This window comes from Rhamphochromis sp. 'chilingali', assembly GCF_963969265.1.
Source record: "Rhamphochromis sp. 'chilingali' genome assembly, chromosome: 22".
Taxonomy (NCBI): domain Eukaryota; kingdom Metazoa; phylum Chordata; class Actinopteri; order Cichliformes; family Cichlidae; genus Rhamphochromis; species Rhamphochromis sp. 'chilingali'.
Window position 1 is genome coordinate 9,730,743 of NC_137950.1, and position 20,782 is coordinate 9,751,524.

The window sequence follows — 20,782 nt, forward strand, 5'->3', positions numbered from 1 at the left end:
GAGTATGTCAGCCCTGTCATTTGGAGTCTGAATCTGAAAATGAAGAAGGTGATGACGAGGAACCGACCTTTACTGATGTCATAGAAGCTCTTTCAGCTGCATCTGGTGATGCACAGTTCAGCCTCCCTCCACACTACAGATGTGCATCGCACACAATTAACTTGATTTCAACAAGCGATGTTGACAAACATCTAAATTCCTGTGCAGACACCAAGGCTGTATATAGGAGTAGCATTGCAAAATGTTCTGCTCTTTGGACTAAAGCAAGTCGATCAACATTAGCCTCTGAACAGGTGGAGGAAGTCAGTCGGAGGAAACTAATGGTACCGACATCCACAAGGTGGAATTCCCTGTATGAGGCCATTTCTAGAATCATCACAATTCCCTTGAATGAACTTAATCCCCTGTGTGTAAAACTGGGAATCAAGTGCCTTAATGAAAGGGAGTACCAGTTCTTGAAAGAGTACTGTACTGTGATGAAGCCCCTGACAGTGGCTCTGGACATCTTACAAGGGGATGAGTGCACCTACGGGGCTTTACTGCCAACACTCACAAGCCTGATGTCAAAGACCCTTGCCCTGAAAGATGACCTCTCTAGAATGACAGCCAGCCTTCCAGATGTCATTGTAAAGGTAAGATTATTATTAATTGCTTTGGGTGGATTTGTTAAATTTATTATACCATTCACAGTGGGTGGATGTTATACTTTGTTTTAAGCAGTGGGTACAATTATTAAAATGATAGAATAAAAGACCAAGTATTCACCCCTTGTTAAATATCAGGGACATTGATCATCATTAATCATGAATATTAATCATAATATCAACAAAAGCCTCAGCCAAAATTAAATCTCATACAGTATTGATAATAGAAAATATAGATGGTTTAGAGCTGTAAAGCCCACAAAATATTGACAATAGGTAATTATACAGTAAAATAATTTTATTCTTAGTTGCATCATATTGTATGTTACAGGCCATCAAGACTCGTTTTGATGCTGTTCTGGACAGCCAAGAAGGACTTCTCGCAGCGGCCACTTGTCCCAAGTTTAAACTTCGTTGGCTGAGAGATGAGCGTAGGAGAGAGTATGTGAAGGAGCTCCCGATAACAGAGTGTCGTAAAGCTGCTCCTGCAACTGAGAACACTAATGTGTCCCAAATCCCAGCCAGCCCAGCCGAAATGGACTTTTTTGAATTTCAGAATCAGCCCACAGAAAGCTTCTCAGCAGAAAAAGAAATAACTGCACTGCAAAAATGGCTAGTCTATATTTAGGAAAAAAATACTACATTTGATACAAAAAGCACTGAAAACAAGTGAAATTATCTGTCCATGCAGCAAGTTTATTTTACTTAATAAGAAATCTTGAAATAAGATTTTTTAATCCAGAAATAAAAGAACACATTTGAGAATTGAAGAGGGTTAAAATAAGCTTTAAAAAGCTCAATTTAAGATAAAATTACTTTATATCAAGTCCCAAAAGTAAGTTAAATATGCTAAATTACAGTCTTTTTTTATGTTTTGAATTCTTACTTGCAGCAAATGAATGCACTGCAACGAGAAAAATAGTTCTAATACTATGAAAAACTACTCAATATTAGTGAAGTATGATTAATTTGTTTCTTGATTCAGGTTGGCTTATCTTAAAATAGAGCTGAATCAATATTAAATCCAGGCAAAAAAACCTTAAAACAGACCTTTTTCCTAGAATACTCCTTGGCTTCTACTGAAATCACAACCAGGACAGGAGTGATATATGTCAACATTTATTTCTCTCATGAGAACAAAATTCTTTTTTTTAAACAATATAGGGCTGCTGCACAATCCCTAAAAGTCTAAATCAACCCTTTAAAAGGCCTAAACAGAGAAAAGAAATTCCATTTTTGGCCTTAAACTTTTGTGACAGTCACATAGTCTCACAATGTTGTAAATAATGGCATTACTGACTTAAAACTTTACATGCCTCAGGTAAAGTGTCACTAAGAAAAAAAAACAACAACTTTCATTTGTAAAGCATTATAAGTACAGCCATTTCTCAGGACATTGCTAGGCAAATTAGGAACAAAGTTGTACAAACGTACTACAAAACTAAACAAACTGCAAATGACCTGATAAAATCCTGCTTGGTATTCACCTATTTTTCAAAGAACGACTTCCACTCAGCTATTGCTTTCTTATATGCACTAGTGACATCTTGATCATGGATGGCATCAGTTATTACCTCAGTTTGTATGACAGAGAGGACCGTTGCAACACATTTTGGGTATGTTAAGTGCAAGGTGTAGTAATATGCCATCAACACCAACATTCCTTCCCAGAAATCCTCCAAGGAGAGAGTGGTCACTGGTATGTTTCCTACAGCAACAATGCTGGTTGTTCCATCAAAAAGCAGCACTGGGGAGGAGAGAGGCCGCTTCTCCAGGTATAGCATTGCATCTTCACCCGGCTAGAAAAGCACAAAAAAAGGACAAATTCTTCAAGATTTTCAATGAAAGGGTTGCTGTGCATCCAAACAGCTTAAGACACAAATAGCAATATCAAGAGTTTAGAATGCTCCAACTGATTTACTGTTGGAATAGAAGAAATAAATGTAAAATATCTGACTTACATAAATATGAAATTTTGGAAATGTACACAGCAAAATCTCCAGTGTTAAATTAACACTGGAGAGTGTCTATATGGGTCCACTCCTCTGAGTGTTAAATACAACACTGTTGAGTGTTAAATTAACACTTTGACAGTGTTATATGTTTAAAAGTAACCTAGTCAGTTTTGAAGATTAACAATGGCTAACACTGAGCAGTGCTGATTTTCTAACACTGGAATATTTCTAACATTTTGATTTATTTTCCAGTGTTAGAAAATCAGCACTGCTCAGTGTTAGTCTTTGTTAATCTTCAAAACTGACTAGGTTACTTTTAAACATATAACACTGTCAAAGGTGTTAATTTAACACTGGAGATTTTGCTGTGTATTAATTCTGAGCATGAATTTTCTCTAGTTTGCAGCATTTTTATCATGTCTATTTGTGCTTTTTTTCTCATTTGTTTTTTAAAACTATTTCTTTTAACTTTGTTACATATTCTAGTTTTTGAAGGCCTTTTTAAATATATCATTTTACTGCTTCTACTTGTATCCTAACTGCAATGTGCTTTTGCTCTGTGCTGCCTCTCTGGAGTAGGTTTTGAATAACAATTAAGAAATCCTGAATAAGGAGTAATTTAATCCCTGCTGAATTGAACTTCAACCCACTCTTATTAAGCAGGAAAAGCAAAATAATAATATTAATAATAACAATACAAGTAAATGGAGTACAAGTTACAGTGGCTGGTATTGCAGCTGTTCTCACCTTGAGGATATGAAGGAGAGCCTCACTGGCACTTCCCAGCCGCTTTGGTGGTGTAGTTTTTGAAGGAAAAAGAGATGGAAGTGCATTGAAGAGAGTGACAGTAAAATCCACTGTGAACAGAGAAAAGTATCTCAACAAAGCAATCCGAACATATCTGATGTGTGGATTTAATGTATGAAAAGGCCACTTACCTCCACATACATCCAAGGGGAGAGGAGGTTTCAGGACCTTCTTCCAAATGCCATAGAACTGCACCTTCGAACAAAACTCTGCCCATCGACCCTTCATTTGATCTATGTATTTGCAGTTGGAGCCACCAATGATGCGACGCAGTTCATCCATCGCCTATGACAAAGTTGTGCTCAGTTAGTCAAGAACTAACTAAACCTATCCAGAGAAAGCAAGGAATTTAACTGAAGGTAGTTGAACTTACATTTCGTATGTCTTTGAAGCACGGGTATGCTTCAAATATTTTTCTAGGCCTGTCTTCTTCCCTTGTAACATCTGCGTCAATAAAAGCTCGTCTGGCCTCAAACTCCAGGTCCAAAATTTGAGCGACGTCACTTTGGTTGGGTTTTGCATTGGGTTTCCTGTACATGTTGCTCAAGGTTTTGTAATGTCTTGCCTGCATCTTCAGGCTGTCATGGTCTGCTAGGGAAAGCAAAGAGCAATTGTAAGACATGGTGTAACTAGACTAAATTCAGATTTTTCTAATCAGTCATTTCTAGTAAGGTTGCATGGTTGTTTTTAAGTATAATATTTATGAGAATTAATGTTTAGGTTAAATATGTTTGAGTAATGAACTGACCCTATATGTCCTAATCATTTCCCTTTGTGTCCTTTTCTTATAATGATCATGGATTTATGTTAATTGTTAGTTTGAACAGAATCAAATATTAAAACGAAAGTTTAAGATGCCCGTGAATAAAACTGTGGTGAAAATAAGGTAAAGGTTGTTTACTGTGTATATCGTTCACATCAGTGTGAACAGTGATTATGAGCTGATGGATAAAAATCTTTTAGGTAATTTGATCTATGACAGAAACACTGTGATAAGGCATGATAGATGTGACCAGCATGAGGATTTACATGTGTAAATAATCAGCACTGAGTAACACCCATTACAACACAAAGTGTTAAAATACTTACTATGGCTAACTGGCAAACTGGAATGAGGGATCTATCATATGTTGATTTTACACACCAACTCGAGTTAATGCCAAACCACTATGATTTTTGGAATAAACACTTAGAACGGGGTTCATTGCTGCAACCATATTTTGGAAAGAGCTGTAAGAGGAACCACAGTCAGACTGAGAGGTAGATAAGGGTGATGGTGGACTTACCAACAACATCATCTGGAGGTGCAGTTGAAGGACCTATATCAGACCTGGGTGCAGAGCATGAGGCTGACTTGGATAATAGTGGTAAAGCCAGCGTAGTATTGTTTGACGTAGTTGGTACAGTGGAGGGTAGCGGCAATTGGGATTCTTTCTCTGAGGAAAAAACAGAAGATGAACAGAATGTAATAACAGGGAATAGCTAGAAAGTTAAGGAAAATACTCAACACTGTATAAATCTTGTGATGCACTCTGAACAGAAAACTGAGGGCAGGTGGTCTCTTTGAAGTTTTAGATGTCCAAAAGTCATTAGTACAGCAGACCAAAGTACACACCTGCATTTGAGTTATCCTCGCTGAGGTCATCATTGCTCTCAAGAAGTGTGGTATAGTCACTTGAACCACTTGCTTCACCACTTAGGTCACCTTCAGTCCCATTGTCTGTGTCATCTGAGCTGAAAAGAGTCTTCCTGGGCCTGCCTCGTTGTGGCATGGAGCCCTGCCTCTTCCTTGGAGACTTCATATTTTGGAGTCGTTTGTACAGTTTGGTGTAGATGGTCAGCTGTGGTAAAATAATATATATTTGTACATCATTTTATTATCTCACTCAATTTTAGATATTGTAGTGGGTAAAGAATGACTTACGTATGGCATGTGTGTGTCAGCATCACGTAACATGGGGTAATAGTCGACAATCTTCTGTGACATTGCTCTCATTTCGAGTTTGGAGGGGTATGTTACTTCCTTCCCCATGGGACTAACACGGAGGATTGCAACCATGCTGGTGACTGTGTTCCTTACAAGTCTGCAACAGAGCTCCTTCGACATCCTGCAGTCCTTTTCCTTTCCACTGTGGAGCAATGCAAAGTACTGACTGCGCACCATGTCCAACTCTGAATCTGTATACACCACATACTCTGGTGGGTCTGGCATTTTCATTTTTTTGTCAGCAGTGTAGGAAATGGGAGTGGAAGTTTGAGGCTGACATTGTGACACATCAAAGCCGAAGGGGTTACTCTCGCTTCGATGGAAAGTGTTGGCAACTTGGTCAGTACTCTTAAACTATAACAGTTGTGGGATATAAACAAAAATACACAATTAGGCAAATTAATGCTAGACAATATGGACAGTAATCATCTTCTTAGTGGTATAATGTGTATTTACCTTTTGGCTGATAAAATCCCAAATCTTCTTTCTACGGAAGAAATTTTCATGGCCCGGAAAAAGATCCTTTAGGTCATCCCGGGTAAAGCTTCTCAAAGTTTCCTCATCAATATTCGCAGCTGTAAAAGAGAAAAACAACTTCAAAAGTGATATTTATTTCTCTTTTCCTGGGCGTGGCTTATTACATGTCGAGGTCATTTTTTGTCAATAAATGTATTTTAGCAATAAGTAATATTAACAGGATAAAATGTCAAACTTAAAACAGTTTATCAAATATTTGGGAATGCAATAAAACTATTTTTGGGTGTCTTCAAGAATGATGTTCCAAGTCTATTTAGGCAAAGACAGCTCAAGGCTATAATGTGGATAAAGGTCAGAGTAGAGTGCAATCCTAGCTCCAAGTTTCAGAAATGATGCTAACAGATGCTAAGGCTGCTTAGCTAACGTACCAAAATAACTGAAAAATAAGACTTACCCTGCAACACAGACAGTATGGCATCGTCAAACTTGTCCATGCCGTGACAGCAGTTCTCTAGTTCGTTCCAAAGCCTCCACTCACAGTACCTGGAAATATCCTACAGCTTAAATAAGATCATTTAGCTAAAGTTAACACATTAGCTAGATTGCTAACTAGCAGCAGCCCTCACAAAACACGACTTTATCTTAATAACACCGTTGTACCATAGTATTTTTCAAATCAACTTAATGTTACCAACCTTAAATTACTGTTCACTTTGTTTAGATAAATAATTTTGATCTTCCTAACGGTCCTGATGGCTAACAAAGCAGGGGAAAAGAGTTTGTCCCGCGTGAAAGTAACGTCACGACAGGAACTGAGAATGCGCATGCAGAAAATTATTTATATTTAATTTTTTTTAAGTAAAAAAAAAGAAAAGAAAAATATAAATTCAGTCTTAAACACTTATTGCCTAAAAATAAATATAACTGATGTAATTTAAACCTGAAAAATTGGATAATTAAGGATACATATATTTTAAAAATTGCCTACCTTTCCCATGGTCCCACACTCTCATCTGTGGCCTTCAGTGGAGAGCGGTAAAGTATGCTGTATGGCTACAGCGCGAAAACAGTTCACCATGGCGCTCTGGAGATGTATGATCTGTTTTATCTTTGTTTCTTTAACTCTGAAGGTGCTCCTTAGCCACATAAATGCAGCTCATGGTCGAAGGCAGGATTTTTGGGTTTACTGTGGAATAGATGGCTGTGAACAAGATTTCAGAGTTTTTAACTCATTCTTTCGCCACATTAAACGGACGCACCCTCTGTATTTGACGAATGGAAGCCCACCAAGAGGATGGAGGATCCCCCCAACATCCCACTCTTTAGGATCGGAAAATGTTGGTGTTTCAGTCTTTGCCAACTGTAGTACTGCAACAACAACCAGCACCGTGGAAATATCAACTGGTGGATCTTGGCCTGAAGTGCAGGAGCCTCAGGTTGTTGACAGCCCGATCACGGTAAGTGTTAAACTAAATAAAATGTAGTGTGGCTTCTGATGACAAATTTAGCTATGTCTAACTCCTCGTATTTGGTCCTATATTACTTTTAATCCTTTTCTCCATTTTTAGTCGAGAGAAATTTAACGAGATCTCGCGATATTATACCGCTAGATATTGTTCTTCAAACTGTTACAAGCGATTTCCACTATGGTTGGATTTTAAATCACAATTTCATCCTGCAGGATGAAATAAAAAATAAATAAACAGAATAGCAGTTCAGTGTAGATAGTACAGGCTATGCTGCAGCCGGAGAAGGCACACACTCTGCGGCTGGCATGTCTCCTGGTGAAGTTTGCATCAAAGACACTCTCAGCGCGCTTAAATCTTTCAATGTGGCAGCAATTTGGGTATCTCGTAGGAATTATAAGTGGTGAATACGGTTTCAGGTAAGACACAGAGTATTTGGAAGCACTGTAAAAAAAATCTGTTGGCCAGAAATACTGCCAAAACATGGATAAGAATGATTTTCTTGAAAATTAAATAAATTAATAAATGCATACAATAAAATATATCCATATACTAATACTAACATAAATTCTGAGTGCAAATCTAAATTACGTGATTTAAAAATACATAAATAATTTAATAAATACAACAAACATGTAAAGAAACTAATATCTAAGTGCAAACAAAAATTCATTATTTAAAAAGATAAAATCTCATTCTCATGAATCCAATCCCTAGCCTCATCAAAAAAATGGACAACCCCTTTTTTATTGTTTCTTTGTCTTTGATTTCTTTTCCATTTCTTTTTTCTTTATTCCAAAGAATGAATATTATATTATCTTATATTATATTGAATATTCACAACTGTAACACTAGTCACTGTCATGCACTTTGTTTTTTAATGGACCAATCATTAGGTGTAACTGATTATACCTGTTATGTAAGAATTTCTATAATTGGCCAGGAATTTGGAGTAACTTTGTTTTTCTGCTCTAAAGGAAGAAGCTGTTGCTACAACATCCTTTACCAGACATGATATTACCAGATCTGCTGCAGCTTTTGCTATCTGTGTTCAAGAACAGTGCCACTTATCACAGGTATGTTATAGTCTTAATGGATCAATACATTACATAAGGCAATCAATGTCTTACTTGTTCATAATGGAATTCAGAATTATTATTATTTTATATAAATGCAGAATAAGTTACTTTTATTTCAAATGTTTTCACAGAGAACGGTCAAACATATCATCTCAGGAGTGCAACAGTATCAGGCTGTTCTTTTGGATACGCTCAAGGAAAGAATGAAGACAGTGTTTGAAGATAATGCCGAGGGAACCACTCAGCTTCAAGATGAGGCTTTGGCTACATTTGATAAATTCATGGATCCTTTCTCCACCATTGCATATGGACAGAGTAGAGCCATAGGGGAAATGTTCTGTCCAGTCAACGCAGAGGAAGTAGTAGTATCCCAGAAGATATGTTGGGTAAAGCAAGGTCTTTCAAGGGTCATGTCTTTAAGGAACAAAAGTTTTTACTATGTACCATTAATTGAAAGTCTAAAGCAGTTAATGACTAATGAGAGAATCTTTACCATGTTGAACACTGCACCACAAAGAAGCAGAGAGGGATTCTTCTATGATTTTAGAGACGGGTCCCCCTTGTTTTCTCAGAGGCCAAATGCATTGCAATTAATACTGTACACAGATGAAATTGAAATATGTACCGGTAACCCCTTAGGGTCCCATGCTTCTGCAAACAAATTGGTCATGTTTTATTATACTTTAGGAAATATTGATCCAAAATTTAGGTCAAAGTTAGCTGCAATACGACTTCTTGCTATTGCTAAAGCAAGTGACATTTCTCAGTGGGGTATTGATGTTGTACTGAAAAGAATACTTCAAGATCTATCACTGCTTTACAATGGTGTAAGGATTAAAATGTCAAATGGTGAAATTGAATTGTTTGGTGCTGTTATAGCCATTTGCGGAGACACGCTAGCCCAGCATGAGATTGCTGGCTTTAAAGAAGGGATTGGTTTTGCTTATAGCAAATGTAGACACTGTGAATGCAACTTTGATGATATGCAAAGTGTTTTTGAGGAGAAGAAGTTTGTTCACAGAACTCTGGAGAAACATATCAGGCAGTGTTTTGAAATAGATAAAGCAAGCACAGATTTATTGAAAGCATCCCTCAAAACTACTTATGGAATTAATAGAAGAAGCAGACTAGTTGATGTTCCTGCATTTGACCTGATCAAACAAACTCCACAGGACATAATGCATGTTATTTTTGAAGGTGTTGCATCAATGGAAGTTAAATTTGTATTAAAACACCTAATTCTCTCAGGACAATTAGAATTAGACAAGTTTAATTCAGACATTCAAAATTTTCCTTACTCACCTCTTGAAATACGGGATAAACCATGTCCTATTAGCTTTGGCACTTTAGCGGCTAACGACAACAAATTGAAACAGTCTTGTGGACAGATGCTAATTCTTTTAAAAATATTACTTTTTCTTTTGTATGGTGCGGAGAGTGAGTATGTTGTATTTATTAGAAAGTTAATTATGATAATTCAAATAGTTCTTGCTCCCATTATTTCTTTACAAACTGTATTGCAACTGAGAAGTATGATTGAAGAACACCTGTATCAGTTCAAGCAACTTTTTCCCGAAGCCAATATAATACCTAAGCAACATTATATGTTGCATCTTCCCAGTCAAATCTTATCGCTTGGACCTTTAATAAGGAGTATGTGCATGCGCTTTGAGGCAAAGCACTCCTATTTTAAACAGTGGGCTTCTAAGTTAAATTTTAAAAATGTTTGTAAATCCCTTGCAAACCACAATCAATTTCTTGAGTGTTGTCAAAATGAAATAGGCACTGAACATCCTATTTTTGCGAAAGAAAAGGAATCCGGGCCAGTATCAGCTAAAAATAATGAATATGTTAGGAAAAAAATTAAAGAATTTTTTGGAATAGATGTCATGCAGTCTGTTGTCTCAGTGAAATGGTATGTTCTAAATGGCAATAAATACATTGCTGGGAAGTCCATGATTATTGCAGACGTGGATGGCACTTTCCCTGTGTTTGGACTGATAAAGGATATCTTTTTGATTGACTCATCTTTTATTGCTTTTGAGTACCAACGCTATGAAACTTTGAATTTAAATGAAGACTTATTGGCATATGAAGTAACTGTGCCCATTGTTGCTCAAGCTACAGAATTAGCCCATGAGCTCATTGATTATACTTCATACTTTTCTATTAGTTTTAGGGACAGTGTGTTTGTGCCAATCAAATACAGTCTTTCTGATATTATTTCCCATAGAAATCACCCTTAAGATTAGGGTTGCACCAAGTATTGGCTTAGTGTAGTTTGTGATGATATCAGTTGACAGTCATTAAATGTTCCCTAAACCAATGTCAATGTTGTACCACATAATGCTGGCATGCTGTGACAAACAGCTGTCTTTGAAATGTGATTTGTATCATAAATTGTGGTTAATTTTTTTCCTTTATATGTACAACTTTGAAGTCAGACATGATTTTGAATAAATCATATTTTCAACAGGTGCCTTGTGTGAATTTCCTAAATCAAGCAAATTGAGTTTGTCACTCTATCTTGAAACAAGTGATATTTTGAGAGACATCTGGTGAGAGACCTAATGTAGGCTATTTTAAGAGTTATTCTTCCCATTTCTGGATTTCTGTACTAATATAGACACAATTATATGGTTATTCTCAATTTAAGTTTATTATCTAAAATCCAGACTTAGAAACAAGTAAATCTTTTTTAAAACAAGGCAAATAATCTGGCCTGTCTAAAAATAGGATTTTAAATCATGGCAAGCACCAGATAATTTGCAGTGTGACTTTTTAAGGTCAGGCTATGAGCTTGAGATTCTGAATCAGTTCCCAAATCTCAAAAAGATGTACATGAAATACAACAGTCCAACTCCATCCAGTGCACCAGTGGAACGGCTGTTCAGTTTAGGTGGATTGGTGCTTTCCCCAAAAAGGAACAGAATGTCTGATAGAAGGTTTGAGAAGCTTCTGCTGATGCGATATAACCACTGTTTCAGTCCAAAAGAAAACAATAAAACATAGGTCTTTTTCAGGGTTGCCACAAACTGAGACTGGATTAACAGCCTGAATGTAGCATGCAATAGCATTTTCTGTTTTTGTAATCTCAATATTATGCCTCTCTGCACTTTACCAACTGTTAAAAGATGTTTTTGTTAATTTTATTTATTTTATTTATTTATTTTTTGCTTTATTTATATGAAAAGATGTGTGTATACACAAAAATAATTTATGTTATATGCTGGAGTATGCAGAAATACAGTTTAAGCCTTTATTTTCTTAAAATATGGTGTAATGTGCAGAAATATGTTCAAATGTTAAACAAATTTATTAAAGTCAAAGACTGTTGAATTTAATTTAATTTTTGTTTGATGCACTGTTTATAAAGTTAAGATTAAAAGTAATAAACAATTTTTTAAAAAGACACTTTTCCATTTGATTCACTTTTATATGATGGATTATGCAGAAAAAATAGCATTGGCCCAAAAGGTCTATTGCTTTATCAAGCATTCAGGTAGTGTATCATGTTTTTTAAAAGTAACTAAGTAACTAAGTAATTAATTACTTTTGAAAACAAGTAATCAGTAAAGTAACGGGATTACTTTTTTGAGAAGTAATCAGTAATCAGTAACTAATTACTTTTTTCAAGTAACTTGACCAACACTGTCCAGCACTAACAACAAGCTTTAGCAAAAAAGGAAAGTTTCAAGCCTAATCTTAAAAGTGGAGATACAGTTTCTTGTTCTAGAACTGTATTCAAAGCCTACTTGGGAGCTAGTGTATTGCAGATCCTTGACACAGTGCTTTTGAGACTAGCATCTTTGGCTAAAAGGGTATCTATCAATGTTGCTCGGGGTATCTCAGAGACAGAACGGTAATGGTTGTGTGAATAACAGTACAAATGAAAGATAATTCCTCTGCTAGTCGATTGAATGTCCTAAACATCCCAAAGGTGCTCTTGGACTAAGAGCTGGATATTTACTTTTTATTTATTTATTTATTTATTTCATTTTTAAGGGCATTTTAAAATCTAGAAAAGGTATATAGTTATAGGTTTTGGTAGTGTGACTCTGTGAATATGGCTATGGGCTCAAAATGTGGTCATAAATATTTTGTACTTGTAAAAAAGATTTGTATGTGCGTAAAAAAGATTTGTATGTGTAAAAAGAATTTGTGTGTGCGTAAAAAAGATTTGTATGTGTAAAAAGAATTTGTGTGTGCGTAAAAAAGATTTGTATGTGTAAAAAAGATTTGTATGTGTAAAAAGAATTTGTGTGTGCGTAAAAAAGATTTGTATGTGTAAAAAAGATTTGTATGTGTAAAAAGAATTTGTGTGTGCGTAAAAAAGATTTGTGTGTGCGTAAAAAAGATTTGTATGTGTAAAAAAGATTTGTATGTGTAAAAAAGATTTGTGTGTGCGTAAAAAAGATTTGTGTGTGCGTAAAAAAGATTTGTATGTGTAAAAAAGATTTGTGTGTGGACTTAGAAAAAAAACCCCTGCAAGTTACAAGTACGGATTTTTGACCCTATTTTTCTACCCTTCATCTGATTGGTTAATGTCATGTCAATCACAAATGTAACAATCCAATCAGAGAACAGATGGGTTTGGCTGTCGGAGGGGCGCTTTTTTGAACTGCAGGTCCTTGAAGGGTGATACCGTTTGAAGCTGGAGGATCGCTATATAAATATCCGATAGCAGCTAGGTCCCCTAACTTTCAGTAGCTGTTGAAAGGAAAAAGTTGTGGTATATCAGTGGTTAGAAATAACATTATTACTTTAGGATTAGTTTAACACAAAGTCAGGGCTGACCCAGGACCATTGCTGTGAGTCACAGTGCGCAGCATAAAAGTCCTTTCACATCGGATGCAGGATACGCTGCTAATGCTAACTGCTAACTAAAAGCAAAGGATCCAGAATTTGTTACGCTGGCTGCTGGGCTCTATGGGTTTTTGCAGCAGCTCTACCTGTACTAGATGCACCTGCTCCTTGTCTTTTCTATCTCTGACTTTATGTCCTCTACAAGAGTTTGTTTTTTTTGCTAGTTCTTCAAATGTTCAATAAAAACATGTATGCTAATTCATAACGAAGAAAGCTTTGTAATGAAGACTGTCCTTTCCAAAACACTGCCCGCCCCCACCCCGCGGTCCGCAGCGCTGTTGAAAAGGCTGTGGAAGTCCCTGTATTAAACACGTAGACCTGTGACATAAAAATCACCAAACTCGGACGACCACAGACTGTTTTCCTTCGTGGTGATGAAGGAAAACGCTGGGTTGGCATGTAAAAGGGCATTTATTCCCTTCAAAGACCTGCAGTTCAAAAAAAGCGCCCCTCGACAGCCAAACCCATCTGTTCTCTGATTGGATTGTTACATTTGTGATTGACATGACATTGACCAATCAGATGAAGGGAAGAAAAATAGGGTCAAAAATCCGTACTTGTAACTTGCAGGGGTTTTTTTTCTAAGTCCACACACAAATCTTTTTTACACATACAAATCTTTTTTACGCACACACAAATCTTTTTTACGCACACACAAATTCTTTTTACACATACAAATCTTTTTTACAAGTACAAAATATTTATGACCACATTTTGAGCCCATATATGGCCTCATGATGTAACAACAAAGAACAAGAGCTGATTTGAAGGACTGGAGAAACCACAGTTTTGCTGGTAGGGTGTTGATATCTAAATGTATAGTTTATTCATCAAACTGAACATTTTACAGACAATGACACTTGAAGATACCACCCCCCCCCCCCCCCACACACACACACACACACACACACACACACACACACACACACACATCCAACTTCTAAACAATTAAAAAAATAAATAACATAATCACATTTTGAAATAACCCCTCAATCTCTTGAAAACTCCTTTTTTAAATTTAAATTGAAGTTCTTAATTTAGGCTCAAATATCAACATCGTTTAAAGGTTTAAAAAATGTTATTTGAAGATGAACAAGGTAGCAGATTTTCTTTTCCCTCCCTAGATGAGACATTTAGATGGGACATTAGTGAATTCAAAGTGAAAATTATCTTATTTTATCAAAGATATTTTATAATATTTCTGACAGCAGCAAATGTCCATTTTTAAATTTTGTGTATTAAACTTGTTTCGTTTGGATAAACCAGGTTGAAAAATCACTGTGCTTTAGAAATGTGGGTTTCTTACCACTAGATGGCAGAGTTGTCCTATTGGGTGCTTGTACTTTTGCACTGTGACCCACACTGTGGTCCAGAGAAGAAGTGAGGGATCTAAAACATTAGCAAAGCTCATAGCTGCCTGAAAACATGTGGGGAAGAAAATCACATCGTACTGTAAACTCGGTGTGAGTCACAGTGAGCGACGCCAGGTTGATATAAGAATACCAAACATCTTATTTTTGTTTTTCAAATGTGTGAAATGTGATCTTCAGCAGCACTTGGGCATTAGGGTTAGATGTGGGCAATTGGCTGTGGCTGCACAGTCACTGCTGTTATAGTCATTTAGTTGTGAGAAGGGAAACCAAATATAAACAGTGGTGCTATAAAGCCAAGTGCCATTGTCACCCAGCTTTTCAAACTCACACTACCATGATCAACAATACACAGCGGCGTGTCATCACAAATGCTCCACTGTCTGGGAATACTGTGAGGAAATAGACTCACTGTCAAGCTTGCTTGTATTAATGAGCAATATCTGTAGTGTCATAGAAGCATGAGTCGTAAATAAGTCCACAGGAGAAGAGGGGTGATAAAAATGTAGAGAAGAGATTTGGACATTAAAGTGCTACCAGATCTCCTCTACACACACAGAGCCACTTAAATCGGAACATCCAAGCCTGGATTGACCAGCGACACAAAGATCCTATTTGCAGCCAGTTAAGATAATGTTTACTGCAGACAGTCGTCTGACTGGGTTTTCCTCTTCAGCTCCCTGCAATGAATTTGATTTTGGTTGCTCCACACAGGCATGAGACAGAGGTTGACATTTGAGCCTGCAAAGAGGATAAATGTTTGCAGAGCACATGCGTAAAGCTGCAGTGTTAGGAGTTAGGAGTGCCTGTGTATATTCCATTGAAGATACGCCCTGGAGAAATCCTGCTTCAGTATTTAAATGTCACAAAGCTCATAGACACTGTGGAATAAACGATAAGGAGTGGAAAGGATGAGTGGAGGAGGACAGGAGTATAAACAAGAGCTCTCCTAGCTGAAGTTACTGTTAGAACTTAGTAAACTGTCACAATAGGTTGAGATACCTGCACGCAGTTGAGGTAGTGCATTACTTTCTCATCATAAGTATATTTATGTCCAGGGGTGCACACAAGTGAACACAAAAGACAGCATATTCTGCACCACATCTTTGTGCGTTCATCATTTGTTTGAAGCCAGCTCACCTCCTCTAACCACTTTTCCGAGAATACGCGCTTCTTTTGCGGTTCGGACTCTTCTGACATTTCTTTGGAGGTGGAGGAACACCAAAGTAATTACTTAAAGGAGCTTGCTTCTTCGACATCTTTAGGAGTTCTAAACAAAGGTCTGTCCTCCTCCAGAAAATCTTATGTACGCAAACGTGCGTTGCAACGTCTTATCTAGTGCACGTGTTTTATGTAGAGAGCGAATGCGCACCTGCGGACCACTTATGTGCAGCCCTGTTTATGTCACTTATATTTTTATCCTGTGGACTGGCTGTCTGTTTTCTTATTAAACAAAATTGAACAATTATTTTGCTGGCATCCCCCATCTATGAAGTTGCTTAAAAAAATGTATCAATTACCTATCATTTAAAAATCGTTTGAAATGTAATTAATTGACAGGAAAAGTAACACTATTATTTGTTACAGCAAACAAGCAAAAGACGTTTCAGTATGTTTGCATTAAAGGTTTTCAAATAATAAGAAATACAGGTAATATACTTGTGTCATCATCTGATTCAGCCGCAACATACCTGCAAAATATAAAAAGTAAAGCTTATAAATCTGGATACTGCCCCTCAGTAAGCTTCCAGAAACTGGACAATCAGAAGAATGTGGGTTTTTGAGAGGGAGCGGTTAAAGAGCATGAGCAGCTTGTTTCAGATAGTGGATGAACTAAGGAACTGCATAAAGGGTTGGTGTAAGATAAGCAGGTCAAGTTTTTTTTTTTAAGGGAAATCATATAAAGTTACTCTGTTAGTTACTATAGTTACTCTGAAGTTACTCTACTCCAGGAATGGACATATGGAGCTGTGTGCATGGGGTCTTTCCGGGTACTCCGGCTTCCTCCCAAAGACATGAAGTTAGTGGGGTTAGGTTAATTGGTAACTGTGTCTATGTGTCAGCCCTGTGACAGACTGGCGACCTGTCCAGGGTGTACCCTGCTTCTTGACCTGGGATAGGCTCCAAATGAATGAGTGACCAAGAAAGGGAAACAATAAAAACAATAAAAATAGATTACACAACAGGTTCTGCTTCCTGATATGTTGTACCAACTATACAGTGAGTGATGGCTACGAGATCAAATAGTGGTATGACCAAGTGGCAGCCTCTGAAACTTAAAAATGAAGTTCCTGAAAGACTGCACGTCCTCTAGTGGCCACTTGAGGCACCAGAAAGCAAGTAACTCCCAACAGACGGTCTCGTTAGAACGCCTAACTTTTGAGCATTAACAAGAATGTTTACAGCCTATGGGTGGTTTCCTGCTTCATAAGAACTTTACAGGGGGTTGAATGCAATAACTTTTCCACAAAGCTACCTGGACTTAGCACTCCACTTTTTCTTCCATATAAGCTTCTGGTTCCATGAAATCCACGTGCCAGCAACCAAAACACTAACATCAAACCTTCAAAATGTGTAGTCCAAAATGAGTGGGTCAAATGCCATAGGCTTTCTATCTACAGATATCTATAGTTTGACAATCTATTACAGACTGTAGCAGTGCTAACCATAACCAAAGACACAGATACCCTTGTAACCACAAAGTAGAACTATTGTATTCTCCAAACATGCATTACAGCACAGGAACAGCTGTAATTTACTAGTAGCTGTGTGCAAGTGACCTCTCAGTCATGCAAGTAACTGCCAAGAGACATTAATTTGCTCATAAGGGTATAAAACCACTTTACCTAAAACAGAAGGGAAGAAGTTCAACAAGTCAGTATACTGCAGTGTGAAAATATGAGTGGATTAAACTAAAAGAAAAGTTGTTAGACAGGAATTAGCCAGCTCAGTGCTTTTCTGCAAAGTAGTCAGCATGTCATTCTCTTTTGTATTCACATTTTGCAGCAAAGCTTTTCATATAATTGCTCTTGTTGAGGCATAGAAATTTTAAAAAAAACACCATCCGTTAAAAGTGTTCTTTGTGGGGCAGGAGGACAGGGCGGTCATGTTAAATCTGTGAAAAAAAAGCTCCATAAATAAAAGTTCTAAACATGCTGTAAATCTGACAGTCTCAAAGCTGCTCGGCCGCTCCACCTCACTGTCTACTACACTTGTAAAAAATCTCCAGCATCTGTTTCCCGTTACCTTGGAGATGTTGTTTCTTCAGTCTGTCCGGTTTACAGCAGACCGGCCCCATGGCTGAGTGAGCGGCGTGGGCTGGGGCAGGCGCTGCCTCCGGCCTAAAGCTAGAGCTCGAAGGAGTGGCTCCTCCGCCACCACCGAGTCCGTTTGGAAGCAGATCAGTACGCAGGTAGCACCGATGGCCAGAACCTGCCAGCGAGGCATGCTCGATGCCAGCGGAAACTAAACCCCGTCAAATGACCCCAGCCTCTTACTCCTCACTCGTTTATTCTGCCCTTCCATTCACTCCTCTCTTCCTGTCTCTCACATTCAGCAGTGTGGGCAGCAGGTCCGTTCCCTCAGCCCCCCTGGGGAGAAGCAAATCCCTGAGGAGGAGTGTAACAAGTCTCTCTCTCTCTCTTTCTGAGTGTGCAGTATCTGGGAGATGGGCTGTCCTCCAGTCTTTGTCAAACAAACCCGTACACACACACACACACACACACATATACACACACATATACAAAGAGAAACGGGGCAGTTCCTATCAGGCTCTGTGAGACAGATTCTTCCTTAAATGAGACAGAACAAAAAACATGTTACTGATACATATCCCTTTTACAAACTATTCTAGACATTTCTGAAGCTGGTTGCAATTTCAGAAAACTTTAGGAAGATGTGTTGTTCTGTCTTGTAAAATGTCTCTTGAGCAATTTAACCAGCCAATATGTGACCATGTATTCTGTTGACAGAAAAGAAGCAAAAAAGAAAACACAAGCATATTTTTCATACCCGCTGCTATAAAATACTGTTAATGTGATGCATCTTGCATGCATCTGACTCATTTAAAGTCAGAGAGAATCAACATGGGACCCAACATGTAGCTGTGTTAATGTTACAAAGGTCAAAGTATAAAGAGAACTGGTTCTTTACTTGCAGTCAGACATTTAGGGTTGCCATATGAGGCAAAATGGCTTTTCAAACACACAAAAATCCTATGTGTGTGTGTCTGTGTGTATTATTCATCCATGGGTGATGTACTGTGTGAGCAACTAGTCCACAGCAGAAGCTATCACATTTGCACACCGCAATTGCATGTGCTCTTGTCCAGGTGGCTTATCATTGCGCCGCACCGCCAGAATAAAGGGTTAATATCCCCGAGCCAGCCGTTAAGTTAAAAAAGAATAATTTAAGATATCTACTTATTTGCTTATTTCCCTCATGCCTGTAGGCTTTAAGACAAGCTCAATTCAGACTCAGGCACATGACTGTTGAATCGGCTTTGTTTGGGTGCGCTGCTAGCTTTGTCTCGAGTACACACTGATTTAAAAAAAAAAAAAAAAACATAATAGAAGCCCAGTTTTTAATTGCAGGCATGCAGAACTACTCATGTTATTTCAGACAAATGCCAAAAGGAATTTGGTGTTTTTTCTGCTTCCACTCAAGTGATATTTAAGAGAGGGCTGTCTGCAGAGATGCAGGATAAATGCAGGCTGGTTATGACTTTGATGTTTCACATTTGTCAAACACTGAAAACCATTCAGCAGCACTTGCTTGCTTGCATGGGGGTTATTGTGTTGCTAGTGTCTGCCTTGCGTCTACCTTTTCCAATACGGTTGGCTACTTAGCACCACAAAAAAGAATGACCAGTAGATTTACTCTGCAGCCAGACACACACACACACACACACACACACACACACAAACGTAATCTTGCCAGAGCAGAGTCTATCAGTCAATGACATGACCCAGATGAAAAGCCAAGGTCTCTGGGCTCCCTTGAAAGACAAGGCTACTATTACAGCAGACAAAAGAGTGCTGAAAGTGAAGGAAAACCAGGCGCTGATCTATCAGCACTGATAGAAAAGTCCCCACCTTCATTTCTGGTCTGACCTCATATCGAGGGGTTACCAGTGCAGAAGTCCCAAACAGCTGCAGTGCGTGTGGGTTGCACTGCTGCTCATGACTGCCTGTTGCAAACAGATGTAGTTCAAAATGGTTCACTTTTAAACCTTTACATACAAATGATTCATTTTCCAGCCAGAAATAAAAGGTGAACCTAATGTGAGGGAACATAGAGATCCATGCACTATTTAACCATTTTAAACGGGAGAGTGAATTTGGGCTGCAATCTGTTTGTCTTTTTCTCAAATCTGTTTGTGTACAAATCATAAAAACTGAAAAAAAACTATGGATACTGACAATAATTTGACCATAAAATATGTTTGATTCAGTTCATCTTTATTACATATTGGGCAATAATGCAGCCCCTCAGGTCATCTTCTACCTGAAACAAGCTTGTTAACCCTTCCCATTTAACCCTCTGAACTGTAAATCATCATAGGTGTTGATGCTAGCCCTACCCATACTCTAACCTCATATTCTGAGGTTTTCTTTGTTCCCTGATTTCCAGCTCAACAAAAAAATCTGCTTGCCTGGAATTAGAGGTAGGGCTAGCGTTAGGGTTTTCTTTGATGATTATACTTTCTATATTTGCAAGTCCATTAGAGGGTCTGAGTTATGTAAATTTTGTCATTGGGCGATGAGGGTCCGTGCGGACCACATGCTTCCTTGGTTTTTGTGACCACATAGACTTGTCTGCGGAGAATTTCCGTTACAATGGACAAACTACACATGCTCCCCGGGTGGTGGACTTCAAAGAAATATAACAGAAATGACTACTCTGCAATCAGGTCTCCAGCTGTCTGCAGTGGAGGAAAATCAAGGCTTTAGACTTCTGAAGGTTAAAGGTCCTGATCCTATGCTTTACAGGCCCAACTATCAACGTGGGAACATAAATCCCCCATGAGGCCACCCCACCCCTTTGAATCCAGGTTTCTTCTGATTGGCTGTCCCTCACTAAAAGAACATTTGAACTCCAGGTGGGTGAGGCTGTTGCGCTCACAACCAGAT

The 20,782-nt window shown here is 38.0% G+C and overlaps 2 protein-coding genes across 3 annotated transcripts in view; both read right to left on the minus strand.

Annotated features, from left to right (window-relative positions):
• arhgap22b (Rho GTPase activating protein 22b) overlaps positions 1-20,782 on the minus strand; it is a 64,928-nt gene that overhangs the window by 25,983 nt on the left and 18,163 nt on the right. The window contains exon 1 of one of the 2 annotated variants that reach the window (XM_080872820.1): positions 17,898-18,270. The exons of the other annotated variant lie outside the window; for it this stretch is intronic. Within the exon in view, the coding sequence (XP_080728946.1) occupies positions 17,898-17,949 (52 nt within the window). The 5' untranslated portion in view covers positions 17,950-18,270. Of the gene's footprint in view, positions 1-17,897; positions 18,271-20,782 lie in introns of those variants that run through there. 2 annotated transcript variants of the gene reach the window in all.
• On the minus strand, positions 1,702-7,666 carry LOC308391098 (uncharacterized protein; the record flags this gene model as incomplete). Its single annotated transcript, XM_080873565.1, has 11 exons — positions 6,859-7,666; positions 6,325-6,413; positions 5,850-5,968; positions 5,331-5,747; positions 5,022-5,247; positions 4,693-4,842; positions 3,780-3,997; positions 3,538-3,691; positions 3,347-3,456; positions 2,304-2,443; positions 1,702-1,723 (listed from the first exon to the last, which is right to left on the minus strand). Exons 2-11 carry the CDS (start codon positions 6,362-6,364, stop codon positions 1,702-1,704), a joined length of 1,596 nt encoding a protein of 531 aa, XP_080729691.1. The 5' UTR covers positions 6,365-6,413; positions 6,859-7,666.